Consider the following 22,728-nt stretch of genomic DNA (forward strand, 5'->3'; position numbering starts at 1 on the left):
GTATGAAATAGTAAAATGATTTTATGGTTGATTATTTAGTATGAAAATTTTAGTTGGCATAGTTTGAAAGTGGAAAAGTAGAAAGTTTAATTTCAGATTTTCTTTCATATTTAGATATCAGTATCATTTGGGGTATAGAAAATAGAATTAGGGTGCTTTTCTACTGAAGACAGCACTCTAAACCTTAAAATAATTACTTAAATTTGGTTTTGAGCATCCTTCCTGGTATATAAGTTGAAAGAGCTAATTTTTATTTTTTAATTTCAGTGGTTCCCAAATTGTGATTTCAGAAGTACACATTTTGAGCTATTTAGTTTAAAAAATGTTACCAGGACAGATGTATTACAATATCTTTACTATATAAATCATCAAGGTTAAGATTCTAATTAAAAAGTTATAAGTTGGAAAAGCTTAGTGAATTGAGAGCCTGGCCAAAGAGAAAAGAGATCCTAGGTTCAAATCTAGCCTCAGACAACTGTGTGACCCTGGGCAAGTCATTTAACCCCCACTGCCTAGTTCTCACTGCTCTTCTGCAGTGATTGATTAACTAAGATAGAAAATAAGGGTGTAAGAAAAAAAAGTTAGGAATTGGCAAAATTATCTCCTAGCAGTTCATGGGATCATACCCTTATGGTTTATAAACAAATTTAAGTAATTAATGCATGTAAAGTATGGACCAATTTTAATGTTATAAGAGTATCAGAAGCTGAATTTTTAATCTATGTATATTTCCCCCCAAAATAAATAGAATCACATAGATGCATCCAAAATACTTAGAATATATTTTTCTATTATGTTTTTATTTTCATTCTTAACAATTATTTAAACCTTGCTAAATAAGTACATTTATATAATTTTATATTTGTGTATATTCATCCATGCAAATAATATATTAAGTACCATTTTCCTTTCACATTTACTAAGGCCTCTCACCTGATGGTTAGTGAGGAATAACGTATTATTAAAACAGAGGAACTTTTTAAGCAGAAAACAAAAACAACCAAAAAACTCTACACACCCACACCCACAAAACTACTTGCAATTAATATACACTTAGGTAAGATTATTTTCTGGGGTCAGGTTGGGTTGAGTTGCTGGTCTGTGATGGTATTGGCATTGGGGAAATTTCTGTTGTAGAAACTTCTTCTAACAATTCAGAAAGGTAGGTCTTTTAAAACTCAAAATTTTAGGCCTGGATTTCACTGTAGGCTAGATAAACATGAAAGAGAGAAGGGGTTTTATCAATGTTCACTTAGATCTGTTCTTTGACTTTAATCAGACCCTTCCTGTTTTTCTTTCAAATTCTTGGAAATGTAAGATATGCAAAATTCTCAATTACTAGCAGTATCCTGAAATGTTCTTCACACTGCCCTACCCTGGTTTGGGCCACTACTGAGCTGGAAGGATATTGTAGTGGATAGTATGTTGTTGTATGTGTCCAAATAGATGTTTATTTCTATTTGAGACACAAATGTTAATCCTGTCTCTTGTTATGTTTTGGTAACTGATAGTAGGGCTGAACTAAATAACTTCTTTTTTCCTGGAAGTGTGTTATTCTTATCAGAAACAGGCAATTAAAGTTGACAAAAATTAAAGTTAATTCATCCTCTTGGTCAGGAGATAAGTTGCTTGTTTCATTTCTGCTCTTTTAAATTCATGATTTATCATTTCATTGATAGTTATAAACCTTTAAAAGTTTCATTTTTAGGATGATTTCATCTAAACTGGTCTTATTTTCAGTTTGCTCTGCAGCATTGGCTGTAAACCTTTGTCTTGCTATCTCTTGCATTTTGGAGTATCACTTCAAGATCTCATCTCCTTTAGAATAGTAGTTGCTATGTTTTGGGTGATTTTTATTGTCATTCCTCAATACTCGAACCCCTTTTTTGACTTCTTGGAATATATTGTCTTTGACCTATAATCCCTAGATTTTGCCTATGTTCTTTGTATTTTGCATTTGGGGGTTTCTTTCTGGAGGTGACTATTGAATTCTTTTTGTTTTTACCTTGCTCCCTTATTCTTAAGAGCTCTGAGCAGTTTTTGTGTATAATTTCTTGAAATGGGATATCCAGAGTTCATTTTTGATCATAGTTTTAGATATTTGGATAATTCTTAGGCCATTCTCCTCATTTGCTTTTCAGGTCAGTTTTTTGGATATGCCATACTTCATTGTTTATTCTTTTTTCAATCACTTGGCTTTATTTTAATATTTCTTATTATCTTACGAAGTTATTTTCTGTTTGGACTACTCTAATCTGGGGGGCATTTAGTTCATAAGTGGGGTTTTTCAATTATTTGTGAGTAGGTGTTGATTTCCTTTGCCTTTTTTTTTTTACTTTTAGATTTTCCATTCTGTACCTCTTGTTCTTTTCTTCTAGAGCCAGGATAATATTATTATTATTATTATTATTATTATTATTATTATTATTATTATTATTATTATTATTATTATTACTATTACTATTATTACTACTACTACTACTACTACTACTTCCTGGGTTTTTTCCAAACAAAGATATTTACATTTCCTCAGAGTATCATTGTTTTCCTTGGCTTTCTCATCTCTTTTGCTTCCATATGTAGGCTGAGGGGTATATGCTCAAGTCAAGCCTGGCAAAATGTGGTCAAGGCCTCCTTGGTCCTGAGTATAGTGGGACAAATTAGGAGCAATCTTTGAAGGATTTTCTCTATTGTAGACTCTGCCTTGGATCCTCCCTCTGCTTTCCCATTGCTNATTACTATTATTACTACTACTACTACTACTACTACTACTTCCTGGGTTTTTTCCAAACAAAGATATTTACATTTCCTCAGAGTATCATTGTTTTCCTTGGCTTTCTCATCTCTTTTGCTTCCATATGTAGGCTGAGGGGTATATGCTCAAGTCAAGCCTGGCAAAATGTGGTCAAGGCCTCCTTGGTCCTGAGTATAGTGGGACAAATTAGGAGCAATCTTTGAAGGATTTTCTCTATTGTAGGCTCTGCCTTGGATCCTCCCTCTGCTTTCCCATTGCTAAGCTCAAGGGCTATTCCTATGCTGGATTCTCACCATAGGCATCAGACCCTTGGACCTTTCTCTTGGAAGCTGTGTTTGGGCCAGTGATTATAGTCAACCCCATCTGGAATGCTTGGAGGCTTCTCCTTAGGTTTAGCTTATTTGGACCAGGCTTAGGCTTTCTTTAGATTTGGAGTGCTAAAATGGAGTTGCTCCCCACAAACCCTTATGCTTCTTTCATGCTGCTCTCCTGTATCCATGGTCTTGGAGAATGCTTGGGCTCATCTCCAGCTCTGTGTTTAGCTCACTTAAGGGGTACTGATCCCACCTTGGAAGGTCCTGAAGCACAGAAGAGTGCTTTCCCTAATTTGGCTTTTGAAATCCCATGCCTTGGGAAGGGCTTGGGTAAGCAAGGCTTTTGCATCTGAGCAGGCTGGGGTGCTGAATATGCTTTAAAGCTCCCAGAGGCTTGTTCTTTGCACTCACTTTGTGGCTTTTCTGTTCTAAGATTCGTGCTGGATACTGGGATTTCTTTTGTAGATTCCTGGAGTGGGAGAATCTAGAAGTGATTTCTTTCTAGCTCTTAGTAGAGTGGCACATTTCTAAGCCCTGATAGACTGTAAGGAGTCTTGGATCCTTTGTGGTATAGCATTCTTTCATTTTCTCCAGTCTGTTACCATCTTAACTTCTGACACATTTAATACAAGTAAAACAAGTCAAACATTGACTCATGCCAATGATGATAATCCATTCTGTATCTCTCCATTGAAAGGTAGGAGGTCTGCTCCACTGTTAGTCTTTTCAAGTCTCAATTAGATATTGATCTTCATTATAGATGTTTTAGTTTTATTTTTCTTTACATTATTGTTGTTATGTCAGTTGTTCTTCTGGCTCTGCTTCCTTCCTTCAGTGTCAGTTCATATATATGGTTGGTAGTTGACTGAAATAGATAAATCAGCAAGCATATATGAAACACTGTATACAAGGCACTATGCTAAGTGCTGGGGATATGAAGAAAAAAGCAAAAATAATTCATACCTCAAGAAGTTTACATTCTGATGGAGATAATATGAATATACAAAATTCATAGAGTAGATGGCCAGGAAGACACTAGCACAGGCTGTAGCTTAGGGTGGTTTTCAAAACACATTTTAAAGGTAAGTGAAGAGTCCAAGATGAAGGGAAAGCACTCTAGGTAGGGAGGATAGTCAAGGCAAAGACCTCAAGACAGGAGATGGAGTGCTCTTCATGAGGAACAACAAGCAGGCTCTTCATAGTCATCTTTTCTTACAATAAAATAATAGTCCATTAAATTGACACACTATCATATTATTCAGCCATCCCCTATTTGATGGGCAGTGTCTTTGTTTCCAATACTTTATTACCACCTAAATGCTGCTATATTTTTGTGTATATGAAATCTGATACTTCTTTTGTGAACTTCTTGGGATATACCCAGAAGGAGAGGATATCAAAATGTGTGAGTGTAATTTATTGGTTCTTGGTAAAATTTCAAAATTTTTAAGAACAGTTGGACCATTTCACAACCTCATTAGTAGTGATATCTTATTATAAACCCTCTAACATTTACAATTTTTGTCTTTTGTCATATTTCTAAATAATCAAATCATTTCCCTTATGATTCTTGACTTTTTATTCCTTCATCTGGAATTGTTAGTATTTTGTCTAGTCAGTTGAAAGTCTGATTATATGGCACTATATTTTTTAAGTTTTTACTTTTCCCATATGGATCTAATTTGCACAGAGGGCTAACTGTTTCAAATTCCTCCAATTAGCTGACCTTTTTCAACGTATATCATTAGTAGCTAGGTAAAAGGATAAGAATCCAGAGATAACTCAATACATATACACATATCTTTTTTGAAGGTGGAATACTTGTTTCAAATGTGAAGAATGACCTGATCTTTAAAATTATTTTGGTGATAATAAATATGTTTACATTTATTATTTTTTCTACAAATAAATAATTCCTTTTTAGCAAGTATGATACCCAATAAATTTCATTCTTTTTAATGCTTAATTTGAGCAATTGTTCTAAATATGGAAAAAACCCAATACACTTGTCCTTATAATGTTTAATGTTCTGTTCTCATCATTATGCCTGTGTTGATTGCTAGCTTGCAATTCTTGTGTGACAATATATAAATTTGCTTATGTTTGCTAACCAGCATAATATTCTAGGAAATTTGTTTTAAGGCATGTCGTAGAAGTATTACTGTTCCGCAGGGCAAACAAAGATCTGCTTAGAAATGATTCATTGTTCTATTAGAAAGGGCTCTGGTCTTATTGATATTTGAATATCTTGTTGCTCATAGTTCTGTCTATCATCACTCAACTGAATAAACTTTTTTCTCATCAAACTTCAATGATATTGATGACTATAAATTTTCCTATGTGCTCAGCTCCAAATTTATATTAATTATAACTCATGTTAAGGGCTTAGATGAAAAAATGTAAAGACCAAACTTTCAAAAATTATTGGCACATAGGTGCTGCAAGTATTAGGAAGGAGTTATGGGATGAAGGAATTGAAAAATGTTGCTTTCCATAATGATAGAATATGAACTTTATCTTTTAAAAAAAGAGAATTGTTTCTCTAGTATATTTTTAAGCTAGGGTAGAAAGCTAGTTATATGCAAGAAATTATATGGGAATTCTGATACTTACATCTTCATTACTACCAGTCTTATCTCCCTCAAAAGCAACCACCACAACAAAAAAATCACCCACTAACAAAAAAACCCAAATCAAACAAACATACACATTCAATTAAATCTTTTTCTTTACAGCTGGGTTCAAAGTGCAAACAACTGAAAGATATTCATTTCGGCCAGTGTTACAAGATTTCAGATGAAGGAATGATTGTTATAGCTAAGGGCTGTCTGAAGTTGCAAAAAATATACATGCAGGAAAACAAATTAGTAAGTATCCAAACTATGTGTATGATTTAAAATTATTTTTTACATTATAGGTTATAAACTTTTAATTATCTGCTATTTATAATATTGCTTATTTCATTTTTGTAATTGAAGGAAATAGGTTTTAATTACAATTAAGAATGTTTTCAAATATTTATGAAAGTAATCATATAATCTAACAGGTGCTGATTATATAGTAATGGCACATTAAGAATTCATTAGCATCTACTAAAAGACTATTTTGAAAGGTATCTTAATTCATCCAGGTAAGCCCTGGTCAATTAAAAATATATAGAAATACAAGCCCTGATGCCATTATTTCACAAATCTGCTGATTGTATGATTCACAAATATATTGTAGATTACTTGGCTCAACACTGAAAATTGTCTTGACAGTGTTTAATTATTAAAACTTAAAAAAAATCTTAGAATGCTTGCTAAGTAACAAAAATGATTTAGTTATGTTGAAAAAAAAACAATCATGTTAAAACTTAGAAGAAGCAAAATATACTTTTTTGCTTAACTTAAGTTTGATATTTATATTAGGTTCTAGGCTATTTAGTATTTTTAGGGGGAAGAGAGGAGTATGGTGACAGAATAGAGATTGACAATGTAAAAAATTGTCATTGTGATCCATTAGGTGTTCTTAGCTTTAAAAAGATCAAGAGTAATATATTTGTCAGGAAAAATGTAAAATTCAAAACTAAATTCCTGAATTAAAGTAAGGCCATTTTTCACAGCTCTACATAAAAATACTAACTTTTAATAAACTATTTAGAATTATTAGAATAACTAACAGCTAAATGTAAATTTTTGAAACACTTGGGAAAAAGCCCAAGATTTGGTTTACAAAGTGTCATAAATATTTTACTTCTGGGCTTTGGGTAAATTTTGAGTTTTGTCTTAAATTAAAATAATTCTTCCTTAATCTCACAGTATGCAATGTGGCAAACACTTCCCCTACTCCCTGGAATGTGGTAATTAGATTACATGAGAATTCTTTTTGAGAAGTAAAAGCTTAGCTTAATTGCCTTTTGAGTATTTTGAAGCTGGTAAAGTTAAATTCTAAAGTTTCAAGTTCTCTTTTGAAGTATTCTTTATCTTAATATGCTAAAAGAATGTATATTCAAATATTTGGTATTTTTATTCTACCTCTGACTACCACTATTAATTCTTCCATTATTATTTTTTTTAAAAAAGATTTTTGTTTTAAATTCTTTATTTTATGAAATGGTAACAATTTGCTTTTAGTTTTTTAAATCAAATTGGTTTGATTCTTGGAGTTAAGATATTTTAAATGGATGCCATTTAAAAGTACTTAAGGAAAGGAAATGATATACTTTTGAAACAATGAAAGTTAGCTCTTTTTAGTTTGCATAAATCAATATATAAAAATTCTTGAAAGCTACATTAGGGAATTTATTATATTGTTTGGAAGCATATTATATATTTTAAAAAATAAAAATGATCAAAATTGTGATTTAAGACTAATAATCTTTTTTATCTGCTCATTTTGTCTTTAGAATAAAGATGTATTTTCCATAGCTTTGCCTTTAGATGGCAGTATTGCCTTTAATATTTCAGTAAAATAGCTTTTGTTTCCTTGTTATAACAGTAGAAAAAAAAGCTGACATACAGTTTCAAAGTATGTCTGTGTTAAACTTATCTTTATCCTTCACAAGATCTTATTTGTATTTTTGTTACACGAAACATAATGTTTGTAATGTAATATAAAAAGTTTCAATGTGTGTTTTTTACACACATTTTATGTCAGTCTAAGGATTTGTACTGATTAGAATCATTGATTAAAACTAAGAGAAGCTTTTAGTAGAGGGAAGGGAAGCCTGTTTTATGTTGAGATGGACACAGGCAGAAAAATGATATAAAAAATAAAATAAAATAAAGATATAAAAATCTCTAGGTGAAACACTAATAACAATGAAGTAGAATTTGGATCTCTGTACTAGAAATACTACTTACTGAAAGAAAACTTATTTCTTGATAATTTTTGAAAGAGAAAAGCATAGGGTAAATCTTAGCATTTCCTATGAAACTATTATACTGAGCTATAGATTCTAAGAAAGATTTTTGAAAGATTATTCTGAAGTTTTAGTACATTGCATACTTCTTACCTCAATAAGATTTTTGTTCATAGTTCATACTTTTCATAAAGATATCTTTAATCACTTTGTTTAGTACTTGCTATATTAATATTTTGCATTTTAAAATTATTTATGGTGGTTGTATGGCAAAACCTCAATTATAGCCATAACTTAAGAAGGCAGATTTCATTTCTGTACCTGATTTGAAATAGTGATCTATAAGATTCCTTCCAGTCCCAATTTACTGATTTTTATTATTATTTACAAAACAATTTAGGGTGTATTCTGCAATTAGCACAGCACAATCTCTTTGCCTTATATGTAACTTTACTATCTGTAAAATTTTAAGTTGTTAACAAAAAATGTAATGTTTAGAATACTCTCATTAAGAAAAAATTATAAAAATAAAATTGAATTAAGGAAGTTTTTTTGCTTAGTCAAGTAATTCAGTTAATTGGAACGCTGAGCATTCTGATTAATTGGTATCTATTAGTTCTCCTTATGTATTGTCTAACTTTTTGTGCTTATTTGAATAATTATGAAGACTTCTTAAAAGTTAGGTATATTATGTTTATGTATATATGGGCATATCTAGTAACATCACATTTGATTAGATTCATTGAATTTTATTAAGCAGTTTGAGAGTTCTTATTTAAGCATTTAAAAATATTTTCCCAGATTTTGAATTTCATACTTAAATTATTAAGTAGGTCAAACATAAAATTGGTAAAGATAACTGTCTTTGATGTTAACATGCTTAAAACTGAGAATACCAGTGAATTTTTATTTCCTGTGTTATCAAGTGTACAACATAATTACTTTATTTGGATTAAAAACCGAGCAAACTGAGTGAATATATCAGGCTTAATCTAGAAGGAATCAATAGATGGATTTTAGAGAAAGTGAGATAAGAGAAATAAGTATGGCTTTTGGTGCTTGAACTGTTTCTGATAAAATAAAATTATATTCAGTGCTATTCAGTATAACTTGTATTGATATAGCCCTTTAAGGTTTACAGAGTATATATCAGTGTCATAGAATGAGAGGTCATTTGGTCCAACTCTCCCTTACTTTACAGATGAGGACATGAGGCCCAGAAAGGTTAAGTCATAGTGATTTGCCCAGGGTCACACAGGTAAGAAGTAGAAGAGTTGGAATTAAAACCAGATCCTCTGATTCAAAATGTAGCCATGTTTTTATATCACATGCCTCTTCCTTCGTTGTCTGTAATTGTTTCAGAAAATTGTTACCATTTTATGAATGAGGAAACAAGCTCAGAGAAATGGAGTTGCGTTTGGTCACATAATTGGGAAGGGTTGAAAGTTTGACTTGAGTTTGTCTTCTGACTTAAAGAGAATTTTCTATACCATATCATAGCTTATATACAAAGAATTATTAGATAACTGTCTTAGTACCTTCTCATACTCTGTTCTGAAATACTCTTGGGGTCATTTTATGTTAAAAATTATAAATTCTTTTATATGGCATGCTGCTATTTTCTGCTCTGTTAAATGAGAGCTAATTAAGCTTCTTTATCTCAGTAAATGAGAAAATGCAACATGGTAAAAATAGTCTTAGGTGACAGTATCTTAAAATTCCACAAGATGGTGATGTTTCTTCTTAAATGTTAAACTAGTTCAGTGCCATGCCTTTCTGGTCTTTGAAAATTGATTTAGTTTTCACTTTTACAAATATTAAGCTCTTCCTGTTGGCAAAACTCCAGCCAGACTTCTGGGGAATTTACATTGTTTAGATAAGACATAATCACCACTCTCATGAAGTGGAAAGATGGGATTTAAGACTTCTTGTATGTACAATGCTAAGATAGCATTTTAAAGTTCTTGTGTTACAAAAGCATAGTATGGGGTGTAAGAATGAAGGAGCCTGTAAACGAATGTTTGATAGAAGGGAGATAGAGAAGTCTGTATGGTGAGTCTCTCTTCCAGCTCTCCTCTGGGGCTGAATAATCACTGTATTAAGATAAAAAATAATAAAGGCTGTTATGATAATATAAATTAGTATTTTAATTAAAACCATGCTGATAGATAAAGTCATTAGACCACGCGCTTGTAAGAATTCAAAACTGCCGCCCCAGCCATTATTGTTACCTCCATGCGCTCAATAGCTAAAGAGGAAGTTCCTCCTCACCCTAGAGATTTAAACTGTCCTCTGTGTGGAGATGTAGGTGTCCCCACGCCCAAAGAACCGGAACTGGAAACCCGTTGGACCATGGGAAATGTAGTTTGATAATTTCCACGTGTCCATAGAAAATACATATATATATATATATACTTTTAGATGGCATTTCCCAAATTTCACTTTTACAATTCCCCCTGAGGTCCAGCAAAAAAAAGGTTAGCCCTTTTTCTTCACTGGACCTGTAAAAAAAGACAACTTCTAAAATTTAGGAATTTGGGGGATAAAAGAAATAGATTAACGAATGGATAAAATTAGCCGCATTGACAAAAAACCAATTTGGGGGCAGTCCCCTATTGGTATAACAGTGTACAATTAGAACAGATTGCATTAACTCAGTTTCCAGTCCCCATAGTTCAATCAATTGCACTCCAAAGTTCAAATTTGGTCTTCATGGTACAGTGAAGGCTTTTCAGACATCTTCATGGTGTCTTCACCAAACAGGTTCATCATCTGGATTCTGGGGAGATGGCAAGATCCTTATCCTGAAATTATTCTCAAAAGAATTTAAACTTTACATTATAGATTACAGAACATACATTTTCTTCTAAGATTTATACAGTTCCCCCTGAAATTACTCCTAAAAGAGTTAAATATACATATATTTTTACATTATCGGATTTTAAAAAACTTAACAGATATCCCCCTGAGGTAAATCTTAAACACACCTTTTTTTTTTTTTTTTTTTTTTTTTTTTTAAAGGGTACCTCAGGTCAGCTAAGGATGAGTGGCTGAGTCCCGGGGGTTGTATGAAATTGGCAAAATACAAAGAATAAAATTCAAGAAAAAAGAAGAAAAAATTAACTTGTGAATGAAATGTAAAATGTGCAAAAAATGTGGTGAAAATAAACTTAGACCTTTGAATGAAGGCCTAATTAAAGTGAATTCAGCAGTTTGCAATTACCCATTCAGGGCCAGGACTAAAGGAAATGTCTCTCTCTGATCTTATTTACCATCAGCTTTTCAGGGAAGTGAGCCAAATAAGTAACCAATCTTAGGTGCTTTCTAGGAATCTAAGTCGAGGGGACCCATGTCCTCTAAAGTTTTAGAAAAGACTGGGACTCCAGGACTTAAACCCCAATTTCCAAGCCCTAAAGTATTGGCATAGAACTGCTGCAATTCATGCAGATTTTAGTCAGTCAAGTCTCTGACCATGTGCTTTCTTTAGCACGAATTAACGGCTTTCATATTCCCTTCTGGAATCAGAGAGGCATTTAATCATAATTCCATAGTCTCAAGGCTCTTCAGTGTTTGCATTAAGCTTAAAAAAAAGATAAATAATGATTATATATGTACTTCCAGTACAAGATGATAAAAAGGAAAAATCAATTGCTCTCATTAAAAAAATGTTTTAAAAATCAAAAATATATATATAGCTTAGAACTAGAAGGGTTATGTTACCGAAAAATGAGGTTTTCATTCTGTGAGTATAAATGGATCTTACAAATAGCAGATTCACAATGCACATTCAAATATAGTACCATTATTTCCAACAGCACATTTTAAAACAATAAACAATGATGTTCAAAAAATCATATACTTGTTACAAATTTTAAACCTTGGCTAAGAGTTTCTCAACAAATTCTGTTACTGCTTCCATAACAAAATCTGATATTAAAAAATCTTCTAGTCTAAATTATCCTCAGATAAGAATATACAGGAGCTCCTTGGCTTCCTGGTTTAAAAAAATTCCTGTGTAAGAAATGCTTCTACCAATTTAAGGCAATAATTTCTCTTATAATAAAATATATAAAAGCTTTATCCTTTAAGACAACAATTCTTAAGGATTTAAAGTAAGACCTCTTGTAAAATTACAAGGTAATTCTCAAAGCCTTGGAAACTTCCAAGTTTCTTTACAATTACCAAGACAGAATACATTTTAAAAGACATGTGCTCTATAAATCCAGTAGTATCAGATCAACAAGCTGGTCAAAACCTCTTACCAGTTCTAATAGATTTTTCTCATTATTTGGGAGTTACAATAAAATCATAAACAGAATTAATCTAGCAGCCACAAACTTCATTAACTTAAAATGATTCAGTGCAACAGGAAAATCAACGAAATAAGCAAGATTACTTTACAAAACTAATTAGCAAAATACAGTAAGATATAGTCTTTTTAAAACAGAAATAAAACTCATTCAGTTCCGAGGTCTAAAAGATTGAGTTCTGCTGAGTTTAAAGGTTTTTTAGATTTCAAAGTTCTGAGCAGGTATGGGGGTGAATATTTCTTCCCTTAAGTTCAGTTTTTTAATAATTGCAAAAGTTTGAATAGGCCATGTGCCCGAGAGGTTCAGACGCTAGGTCCACGTGGGATCGTGGGCTCAGGGCTAGAGAAAAGCTTAGATCAGTTCTGTAGAAAATCCCACGTGTGGAGCTTGTTTGGGTGGGAGTTGCCTAAATTAGGTCTTTAGAGAAACACGTAGAAGGCTAGAAATAGGGAGAAAGGGGAATATACTTCCGAAATTCTTTAGTGGTAGAGTTGAAGCTGAACCGCGTGGCGTTCGGCAAGTCAGGGTGGGGGTGGCTTCTTGGAAATCTCAGGATTCCGGATTCATAGAAATGGAGTCAGGAAAAGTGGCGGAGATCTCAGGGACTGGAACGCTGGCAGGCTTGTAGTCAGGAAGCGGTAGGAATGGAGATCAGGTCTGGAGTCAGGAGATCAGCGGCAGAGACACACTGGCTGGGCTCCGGCATTTTAGTTTTAAAGCCAAAAGCCAGAATCGGCTGGCCTGACCTCCCAAGGTGGTTTGGGCTGGACTGGCTGGCTGAGTCCCACCTGAGGCAAAAACGTACTGTTGCTTTTAGCAAAAGCATGGTGAGGAAAACCACTTTCCTTTTTTAAAAAAGTGCTCAAAAGAGCTGAGCCAGGCCAAAAAGAAAGCATGGCTATTGTTAGGCTATCTGAAAGATTGAAAGTTCGAATTTCAACCGTGTGGTTGCCATAATTATTAAGATAAAAAATAATAAAGGCTGTTATGATAATATAAATTAGTATTTTAATTAAAGCTATGCTGATAGATAAAGTCATTAGACCATGTGCTTGTAAGAATTCAAAATTGCCGCCCCAGCCATTATTGTTACCTCCATGCACTCAATAGCTAAAGAGGAAGTTCCTCCTCACCCTGGAGATTTAAACTGTCCTCTGTGTGGAGATGTAGGTGTCCCCACGCCCAAAGAACCGGAATTGGAAACATGTTGGACCACGGGAAATATAGTTTGATAATTTCCACGTGTCCATAGAAAATACATATATATATATACTTTTAGATGGCATTTCCCAAATTTCACTTTTACAACTGGGAGACTTTAAGGGGTTGTCACCTTGAAACTGGGTGACCTGGATGGTTGTGCCGCCCCACAGGAGTCGGGGGCGAGGCTTCCCTATAAGATGAGGTATGTGGTACCCCAATTCAATTCTGAATAAAGGCATAGTACACCCTCCCACCACCCCAATCAGTTAATTTCACAGTGGGTGGTCCTGCTTCAAGATGGAGGCAGCCAGACCAAGCTGTGGTTCCCTCTCCCTTTTTGTCTCTCAGGCACTCTGGAACACTTTCTGACCAATAAATGGCTTTTATTGTTTGCAATTTAGGGATTGGAGAAAGGGGTGAAGGGCAGAGGGATTTTTGGGTACCCTCTTCTCTATTTCTATGGGATCTGTCACTTAGGAAGGAACCTTTGGGTTTCCCGCTCCTAAGATTCTTTCCCCACCCCTTCTCCTGTTTCTATTTCTAGTTTTCTGTTTCTATCCTTTTCTATAATTGTAAGTTTTGGCTGAAAGGGTCTCTTAGCAAGGTTGGGAATGGGTGAAGGAGAGTAAGAGATTGCTCCCAAAATGGGAGCAAACTTAGCTGACTCAATGGTTGAAGTCTTGATGGGTGAGATGTGATGGAATGGCTTTGATCAGGGAATCTGGGTTTCAGTTTCCAAAAGAAAGATCCCCAGGATGGGATCCTGAATGTCCTCCTCATCTCTTCTCCCAATCCTTTGCCCGATGACCTCTCTTCTCCTTCCTTCTTCTCCAGAGAATCTCCCAGAATCCTCTTGGTCTCAACTGTCAGCAACTGCCTTCTCTGACTCCTTTGGTCCCACCCCCCTGGCACAAATCCCATCCTTACAGTATCCCGGTTTTGTGTGGTGGAACTTTTTAGTCCCACTTAATTCATGCATCACTATTTCCTATTCCTATCTTATGTTCCCCCCTCCTTCCAAAATAATAAATCCTTATCACTATACTAATTATCTATCTATTCCTATTCTAAGACGGATTTTGGAGAGGTTGGTGGGGGGTTGAGAGGGTTGCAATTTTGTAATAATATTTATAGGGTGTAAAGCAATTTTGTAATAAGAAAAGTTTTCCATTGAACACAATGTCTAAGTTTACAGTATAACAAATATTCTTATCCTTAAACTCTTCTATGTTATCATTTAAACCGTCTATAATTTTAACAGAATTTTAAATTGTTTCTACCTTTATATATATCTATCAAGTAATGTAATAGAATTATCTTATTATTCCTAGCTGTTACCAAATTATGTTTAAACTATCTATGTTTTAAATGCAATGTTAATTTTTATATTGAGAATCTATTTTAGTATGTTAGTATTATCTATCCAACAACAAAAACCAGTTCTTGCTTTCAAGGAGCTTTACATTCTTTTTAAAAAATATTTTGCTCCAATTACATATAGATAAAATTTTTAATAATTGTTTTTTTACATTTTGCAATCTATGTTTGCTCCCTCGAGGCAGCAGGCAATATATGTTTTACATGTGCAATATACATGCAATACATACACCCATTTTTGCCATGTTGTGAAAGAAGACATATTGCTTATATAAGGAAAAAACTCATTGAGGAAATAAAAGTGAAAAATGGAATGCTTCAATCTGCATTCAGAAACCATCATTTTCTTCTATGGTGGTGGGATAGCCTTTTCTGTCATGAGTTGTCTTGGCTCCTTATTTTGCTGATAATAGTTAGGTCGTTCCCAATTGATTATCATACATTATTGCTGTTGTCATAGTTCTCTCACCTCACTTTTCATTTATGTCTTCCAAGGTTTTTTGTGATTGTCCTGTTTGTGATTTCTTGTGAAACAATAGTATTTAACCACAATCTTATACCACAACTTGTTTTGTCATTCCCAATAGATATCCTTTTAGTTTCCAGTTCTTTGGAGCACAAAAAGAACTGCTATAAATGTTTTTGTACAAATAGATCCCTTTCCTCTTTCTTTGATCTTTTGGGGATGCAGATCTAGTAGGAGTATTGCTGAGATAGAGGGAACACACAATTTTATGGCCCTTTGGGCATAGTTTCTAAACTCCAGAATGGCTATCAGTTTACAGCTCCACCAACCACAGCATTTCAATTTTCCCACATCCCCTCCAATATTTATCATTTTCCTTTTTTGTCGTATTAGCCAATCTGATAGGTATAAGGTGGTATCTCAAAGTTGTTTTAATTTGGAGAATGTTATAAAAATAATATAACTGAGGAGCATAATTAATTAGAGAGCTAAACTTCCCTTTTAGTAGATTAATGGTGAGATTTAAAGACTGATTCATTCTCAAAAACTTATTTGCTACTGCAATCATTATGATTTCAGGTATAGAGGATCAGCTGTGATGTCAGTAGCATCTGGGTTCAAGTTCTGCCTCTGACACATTATATTAGTAGCCACTTTGTCAAAGTATAGCTCCTGATCTGCATTGGTGCACAGAGATTCATTGAGAGTTTTCTGAACTGATGAAATCCTAAGTCCCTTTTTCCTTCTTTGCTCACCTCACATAAACCAACTTTTAATAGGGCACCATTTAATTGGTACTATATTTTTTTAGCCTGTGTCCTGGTGAATTTGAGAGGCAGTATTATAACTTAAAAGAAACTGGCCATAGAATCTGAATTTTATAAGTGGAACTTGGAAGTCATTTAGTATAAGTTCTTTAAGTAACTGATGTAACTGATGGAAATTAAGTGACTTTTAGTGGAAAATACTAGGCAGAACAGATATTTCTAGAACAGTTCCTTAGAATGCCTTGATGCTCACAATGAATATATTATACATTCTCATTACAGCTAGAAGGACCTTAGAGATCATTTAGTACAGCTCTCATGTTTTAGAGTGCTAGAGATGAAGTATTATAAAATTGTAGATAGCAGAGCTAAGAATTAAACCATAATCCTGAAATGCAAAATGTTCATGCTTCTCTGTCTTTTCTATGTCTTCGTCATTTTTGCCTTGTGAATAGTGCTTTGCCTACCCCTTTTTTGGCTCTTGCATCCAATTTCCAAGTTTCTTAAAATGAAAGTACAAGTAATAAAACAAAAATTCCACGAGATTTCTACTTAGGAAAACAAGTAAACAGGTTGTTTTTGAGCAATAAATGTTATAACATTTCATTATTTACAAAATTATAATATGATTTAGATCAGAAAGTTTAATGACTTGCTTATGGTCAGCAGTGGAGCTGGAAGTTGAATCCTGACTACAAATATAGTGTTCCTTGCCTCTTTGCCATTTATTATTGTTGTTTAATTGTTTTTCATTTCTGTCTAGCTCTTTGTGATATCTTTTGGACTTTTCTTAGCAAAGATCCTGGAGTGGTTTGCAATTTTCTTCTCTAGCTTTTTTTGCAGATAAAGAAACTGAGACAAACAGGATTGCCATTTTCTTCTCTGGCTCATTTTGCAGATGAAGAAACTGAGACAAATTAAGTGATTAAGTCATGTGCCTGGAGTTACACAACTAGTGTCAGAAGTCGGATTTGAACTCCTGTCCTAACTCCTGGGCCAGCACTTTATCCACTGTACCACTTAGCTGTCCTACCTCAATTGCATTCTGAATCTCTGTCATAATTTATACTATGCTTGGTCATTTTAAATAAAATTTGTACACAGACTCTAACATGATTTCATTTTTATTTGATAGTTGAAATAGATATTCTTATAGGTTCCTGCTGAGTTAATTTTTTTTAATCTTGTTTTTTTCCTCACTCAGTTTTTAAAAAAACCCTTACCTTCCATCTTAAACTCAATGCTGTGTATTAGTTCCAAGGTGGAAGAGTGGTAATGGCTAGACAATGGGAATTATGTGACTTGCTCAGGGTCACACAGCTAGAAAGTAGCAGAGGCCAGATTTGATCCTTGAACTTCCCAATTTTGGATCTGGCTCTCAATCTATTAAGCCACCAAGCCACCTAGCTGTTCCCTTTTTAAAAATATTTTTAGGAAATACTTTTCCAAAAAAGAAAAGAAAAGAAATATGTATATGTAAACAAAAGACCAAAGCACTAGGCAAATTAGTCTTAATGGTTACTGATTTTTGAACCCAAATAAATTTTTTTCATGTAGTTACTATATACATGTATGAAATCTGAAGCTTTGAAATAGTATTGCTTCAATTCTATTGAAGTTATTTTGAAACAAACATTAAAAATCCTTTTACTTGATTAATTGCAGTCACTTAAATGAGAAGAGAGAAACATTTGATTTAAAAAATCAGTTTGCTCAGGTATTCATAACCACTACTGTAGCTATTTTGGGGAATCCCCTCACGAGTTACACCCCTAAGAATCTTCCTAGTAAGGAGGGTCTGTGATTAGCTTTGGCCCACATCCATTCAGCCAGAGGGGGTTACTAGAGCACACCTCATCTATCCTGCCACCCCCGTTCTTACATAGGTCCTACTGTTTCCCTCCTCTACTCCCTGAAAGCTAAGTTTTTTTTTTTTAAATAGGAAGAAATGGAGGAAAATCAACAAAACTATATAGCACATTTGAAAAAAATGATGTGATATACAACATTTTGTATATCTGCAAAGGAGCAGGGGTAGATGTCTCCTCATTGTTTTTAATTTACAACATTCAGTTTTGATTTTTTTTATCATGCTTCTTTCCATTTACATTTGTAGTCATTGTATAATATTGTTTTCTTGACTGTTTCCAGGAATACTTTGATTTATTGAATTTGGCTTTATTGAGTTTCATAGATATTACATTTTTTACTAATTGAGGGTTTGTGGCAACCTTGTGTTGAGAATGTTAGCATGTGTTCATATCACATCTCTGCGTCACATTTTGGTAATTCTCATAGTATTTAAAACTTTTTCGTTATTATATGTATTTATGGTGTTCTGTCATGTTATTTTGAGGTGCCATGTACTGCATGCATATGAGGTGATAAACATAATAAATGTGTGTGTTTTGACTAGCTCTTCCCCTGACTCTCCCTCTCCTTTGGTCTCCCTATTTCCTGAGAGAGCAATATTGAAATTAGTTCTGTTAACTCTAAGATGGTCTTTTTAGTATTCAAATGAAAGGAAGAATAGATGCAGCACACTTCATTGTTGTTTTATTTTAAGAAGTTGTTATAGCCCCAACCTTCCGCAATCACCATTGTTGTCAGGCAGCAGCCATCAACATCCAGGCAAGACTCTACATCAGCAAAAAGATTATGACTTGCTGAAGGCTCAGATGATGATTAGCATTTTTTAGCAATAAAGTATTTTTAATTGAGGCATGTACATGTTTTTTTAAAGGATATACTAATATTATACACTAAATTGATTACATTAAAGTGTAAATGTAAATTTTGTATGTAAAAATATGGTTTGGGAAACCAAAAAATTCATATGATTAGTTTTATTGTGATAGCCACTTTATTGCAGTGGTTTGGAACCAGACCTACAATATCTGTTAGGCATACCTGTATTTTACTTTGTGTCATCTCATCTAATATTTCTCTTTATTCTTCAGGCTTGGCATTTTTTACAGTATAGTAATATTCCATTTTATTTTTATACCTTTCCCTCACATATATGCAACAGACATCACACTTTTTTTAGACCTTCTCTAGTTAATGGTTATTGACTTTGTTTCTAGTTCTGTGGTACCACAAAAAAGTACTGCTATAAATGTTTCCCTTATCTGAGAAATTTGATACAAAGATTTCTACTCCCCCCCAGTCAACCATTTTGTTTATCTAAGATGCATTAATTGTGGTTTTAAAAAGTTACATATAATCAGTTTTAAAATAATCATATAATCAATTATTTTTGACTAATTTTTTCAATTTCATATAATCAAAATAATCCATTTTTACTTTTGTAATTGCCCCCTCTATCCCTTGTTGGATTAAGAATTTATCCATTACAGTTAGCTATGAAAAAGAAATGATTTGCTTCTCTTCTGATCTTGTTGTTTTTATTCAGGTTAGGTTCTAACTTGAATTTTTTATAGAATATGGTGTAGGATGTTGGTGTAAGCTTAATATCTGCCAAATAGCTTTCTTCTTTCATCACCAGTTCTCATAAGATAAAGAGTCCCCCCCTTCCCCTTTTCTAATTTATATTTTAGAGTTCATTGAATACTGGGATATATTTTTTATTCCTATCTAGTCTGTTTCATTGACCTATCTTTCTGTTTCTGTTTTTTTTTTTTAAATATAGAAGAGCTATTTTAAGCCATACAAAGTGAATTTGATGCTTACTGTTTTATGATATAATTTGAGGTCTGGAAGTGTTATTCTACCTTTATTCCTTTGATTTTTCATTATTTTGTTTGAAATTCTAGATCTTTTGGTTCCAAATGAATTTTGCCATTGTTTTGTCTGTCACCATAAAATATCCATTTGGTGGTTTGATTAGTATAGCACTAAATATGTAAATCAACTCTTGTAGTTTTGTCATATTTATTTTGTTGGCATGGCGCTACCATAAGCACTTCATATTCTTCTAGCTTTTTAGGTTGCCCTTTGTTTCTTTAAGGAACATTTGGTAATTGAGTCTGTATAGATATTGAGTGTGCTTTGGTAAATTGACTCCAAAATATTTCATGCAGTTTGTAGTTATTTTGAATAGGACTTCCTTTTCTTCTTTTGAGTTTTGTTGTTATGTAAAAAATACTGTTGTTTTTGGATTCATTTTATAGTTTGGAACTTGGCTGAATCTTTTAGTTGCCTCAATTAGTTTCATTGCTGATTCCTTTAGAATTTTTTGACAAAGCATCATGTTACCAACAACCAGAATTTTTACTAAATTTGCCTGTATCTTTGCCTCTCTTACTGTTAGCATTCCTAGAACTATGTCAAATAATGGGGAGAGGTGGGCAGCCTTATTTTACTGTTATATTTATTGGGAAAGTTTCTCATGTATTCTTGTTGTATAATTGGTTTAGTTTTTTTTATCATATTAAATAAAACTCATTCGTGTCTATACTTTGTAGAGTTTTTTTTTTTTAGCATAAATGAATGTTACATTTATCAAGGTTTAGAGTATCTAGGCAGCTTTGTGGATTAAGCTTTGAATTGCAAAGCCAAGAAAGCATGAGTTCAAATTCTACTTCAGACATTCATTAGCATTATATAATTTTAAGACAAAATTTTATTCTACCTATAATTTTGAAAACAAAATATAAAATAAAAGAATTATGAATATTTTATATAGGATATGCCATAAGAATTAAAAGAAGTAGTTATTTAGCAAGATCTAATCTGCTTATTATTATCCATAAGACTTCATAGCAAATTTATTTTACAAATTTTGTTGAATATATAAATGAAATAAATGACAAATTAGAAGATGTTTAATATAATAGCATAATAAAATAATTTAATTTTCGTGTTGGATTTTAATTGCACAAAGCTTTAGAATATTTGACTTGGCCTCAGACAACTGCTTTAAATTTGATTTTGCCTTGATTTTTCTGTATTTTTATTTAAAATGATAGCTAATAATAATAGATAACATTACATAATACCATGTTCCAGACACTGTGCTAACCTCTTTATAATTGTTATTCCAGTTAGTTCTCAGGACAACCTTGGGAGATACATGCTATTTTTGTACCAATTTTATTGCTGAGGAAACTCAGAAAAACAGATGAAATGATTTGTTGGGGTCATACAGCTAGTAATTGCTTGAGGTCAATTTTGAACTTAGTTCTTCCTAACTCTAGGCACAGTGCTCTATCCCTTGATGGACACCAAGCTTCCCCAACAAGAATAAAATGAAAATGCTTATTTATACCAATAAGTGGTAGAACATGGTAGGCAAATTTTACAAGGTCTGTTGGTGAGAGATGGAAATTTATTTGGAAACTTTTAGCCACCTAATCAGTCAACAAAAATGAAAAAGCTAGTTATACTATTAAAATTTTTGCTCTTTTGCTGGCTAATGATGTTTTATTCTAATTAGTATAAATGTACTTAATGTTCAGTTGCATATCCTGTTTCATTTAAGAAAAGAATCCCTTTGTATGTGACTTTATTCTCTTTTATCTTAATCTCTAATGAACAACTGACCAGTGTTGCCAGTCAGTTTATTTGAAACCTGCCAGATAGAAGAATAGTAACCTAAGTAGAGACTAATTTTATTTCTCAGAATAACCTTAATATTTTAATGAAAGGCAATACAAAGCTTGTTTCCACAGAATGCTTGTAAGGTTCCTAATGGTTTCAAGATGGCTCGTAGAGAGCATGCCCAGCAATCAGGTTTTCAAACTGCTTGACATTTGGGATGCAAGAACACTTTTATAACATCTTGATTACATCACATAGGTAATGAGATGGCATTACTAGGTAATAGGAGTACTAGGGAACTACTCTGGTATGATGTAGTGAATGAAAAAGAGAATATGCAAGTATATTTGATTGTGTTCCATGGATTGGTTTGCTTTTGAATGTAGACCTCTTTACAGTTTAGAAATAATTTGGTGACATTGAGAAATAAGAAGACACTACATTTAATCAAGATTGATATGAGCACCAGAATGGTTGTGTGACTGATCATTGAAGGTTTCAGATAACTGCAGAAACAAACTTGTAATGCTTTAAACCTGCATGTACTTTTCACAGTAGAAAAATATATTGGCACAAAAGTTTAATCCTGCTGTGTTTTTTGTCTTGTAATGGTTTACCCCTCCTTAGATAGTCTTGTGGTCTGTTCCATATTGATGCTAGATTTAGTGTGGACACCCATTTAGCATTAGTCCTTCTGCAACTTAATACTCCCAACCTCTAGCAGTATTCCAGTTTTGAATGTGGTGAGCATGTGCAAAAAGCCTTTTTGTGGTTGTATAGAACTGGAAATGGGACCACTAAGTAGTACAATATGGGCCCTGGAGGCAGGAATACCCGACTTCAAATCCAGCCTCCAGACAATTATTAGCTGTGTGACACTGGGCAAATGACTTAACAGCAAAAGAACTAAAAACAAAGTAGATGTCCATTGATAATGGATTGTTTAAATAAATTATGGTCCATGAATATAGTAGAATATTGCTAAGCCTGAAGAATCAGGGATAGAATTAAGTGAATTAATGGAGATGAAGTAAAGCAGAGCCAGGAAAACAATATACACAATGAATACAATATAAAGCCAAATAAAATGAATTATAATCACATAATTATATAATTAATCATAATAATCAATCTTGGCCTGTGAGAAGATTTGAGGAAATTAACTTCCTTTTATTGCAGAGGTAGGAGGAG

The 22,728-nt window shown here is 33.1% G+C and overlaps 1 protein-coding gene across 1 annotated transcript in view; it reads left to right on the forward strand.

The window, feature by feature from the left end:
• Positions 1 to 22,728, forward strand: part of FBXL17 (F-box and leucine rich repeat protein 17) — a 577,026-nt gene that overhangs the window by 26,232 nt on the left and 528,066 nt on the right. Inside the window, exon 4 of the mRNA XM_044680303.1 lies at positions 5,805 to 5,955. Within this exon, the coding sequence (XP_044536238.1) occupies positions 5,805 to 5,955 (151 nt within the window). The remainder of the gene's footprint in view (positions 1 to 5,804; positions 5,956 to 22,728) is intronic.

The sequence above is a fragment of the Gracilinanus agilis genome, chromosome 1 (genome assembly GCF_016433145.1).
Source record: "Gracilinanus agilis isolate LMUSP501 chromosome 1, AgileGrace, whole genome shotgun sequence".
In the NCBI taxonomy this organism is placed as follows: Eukaryota; Metazoa; Chordata; class Mammalia; order Didelphimorphia; family Didelphidae; genus Gracilinanus; species Gracilinanus agilis.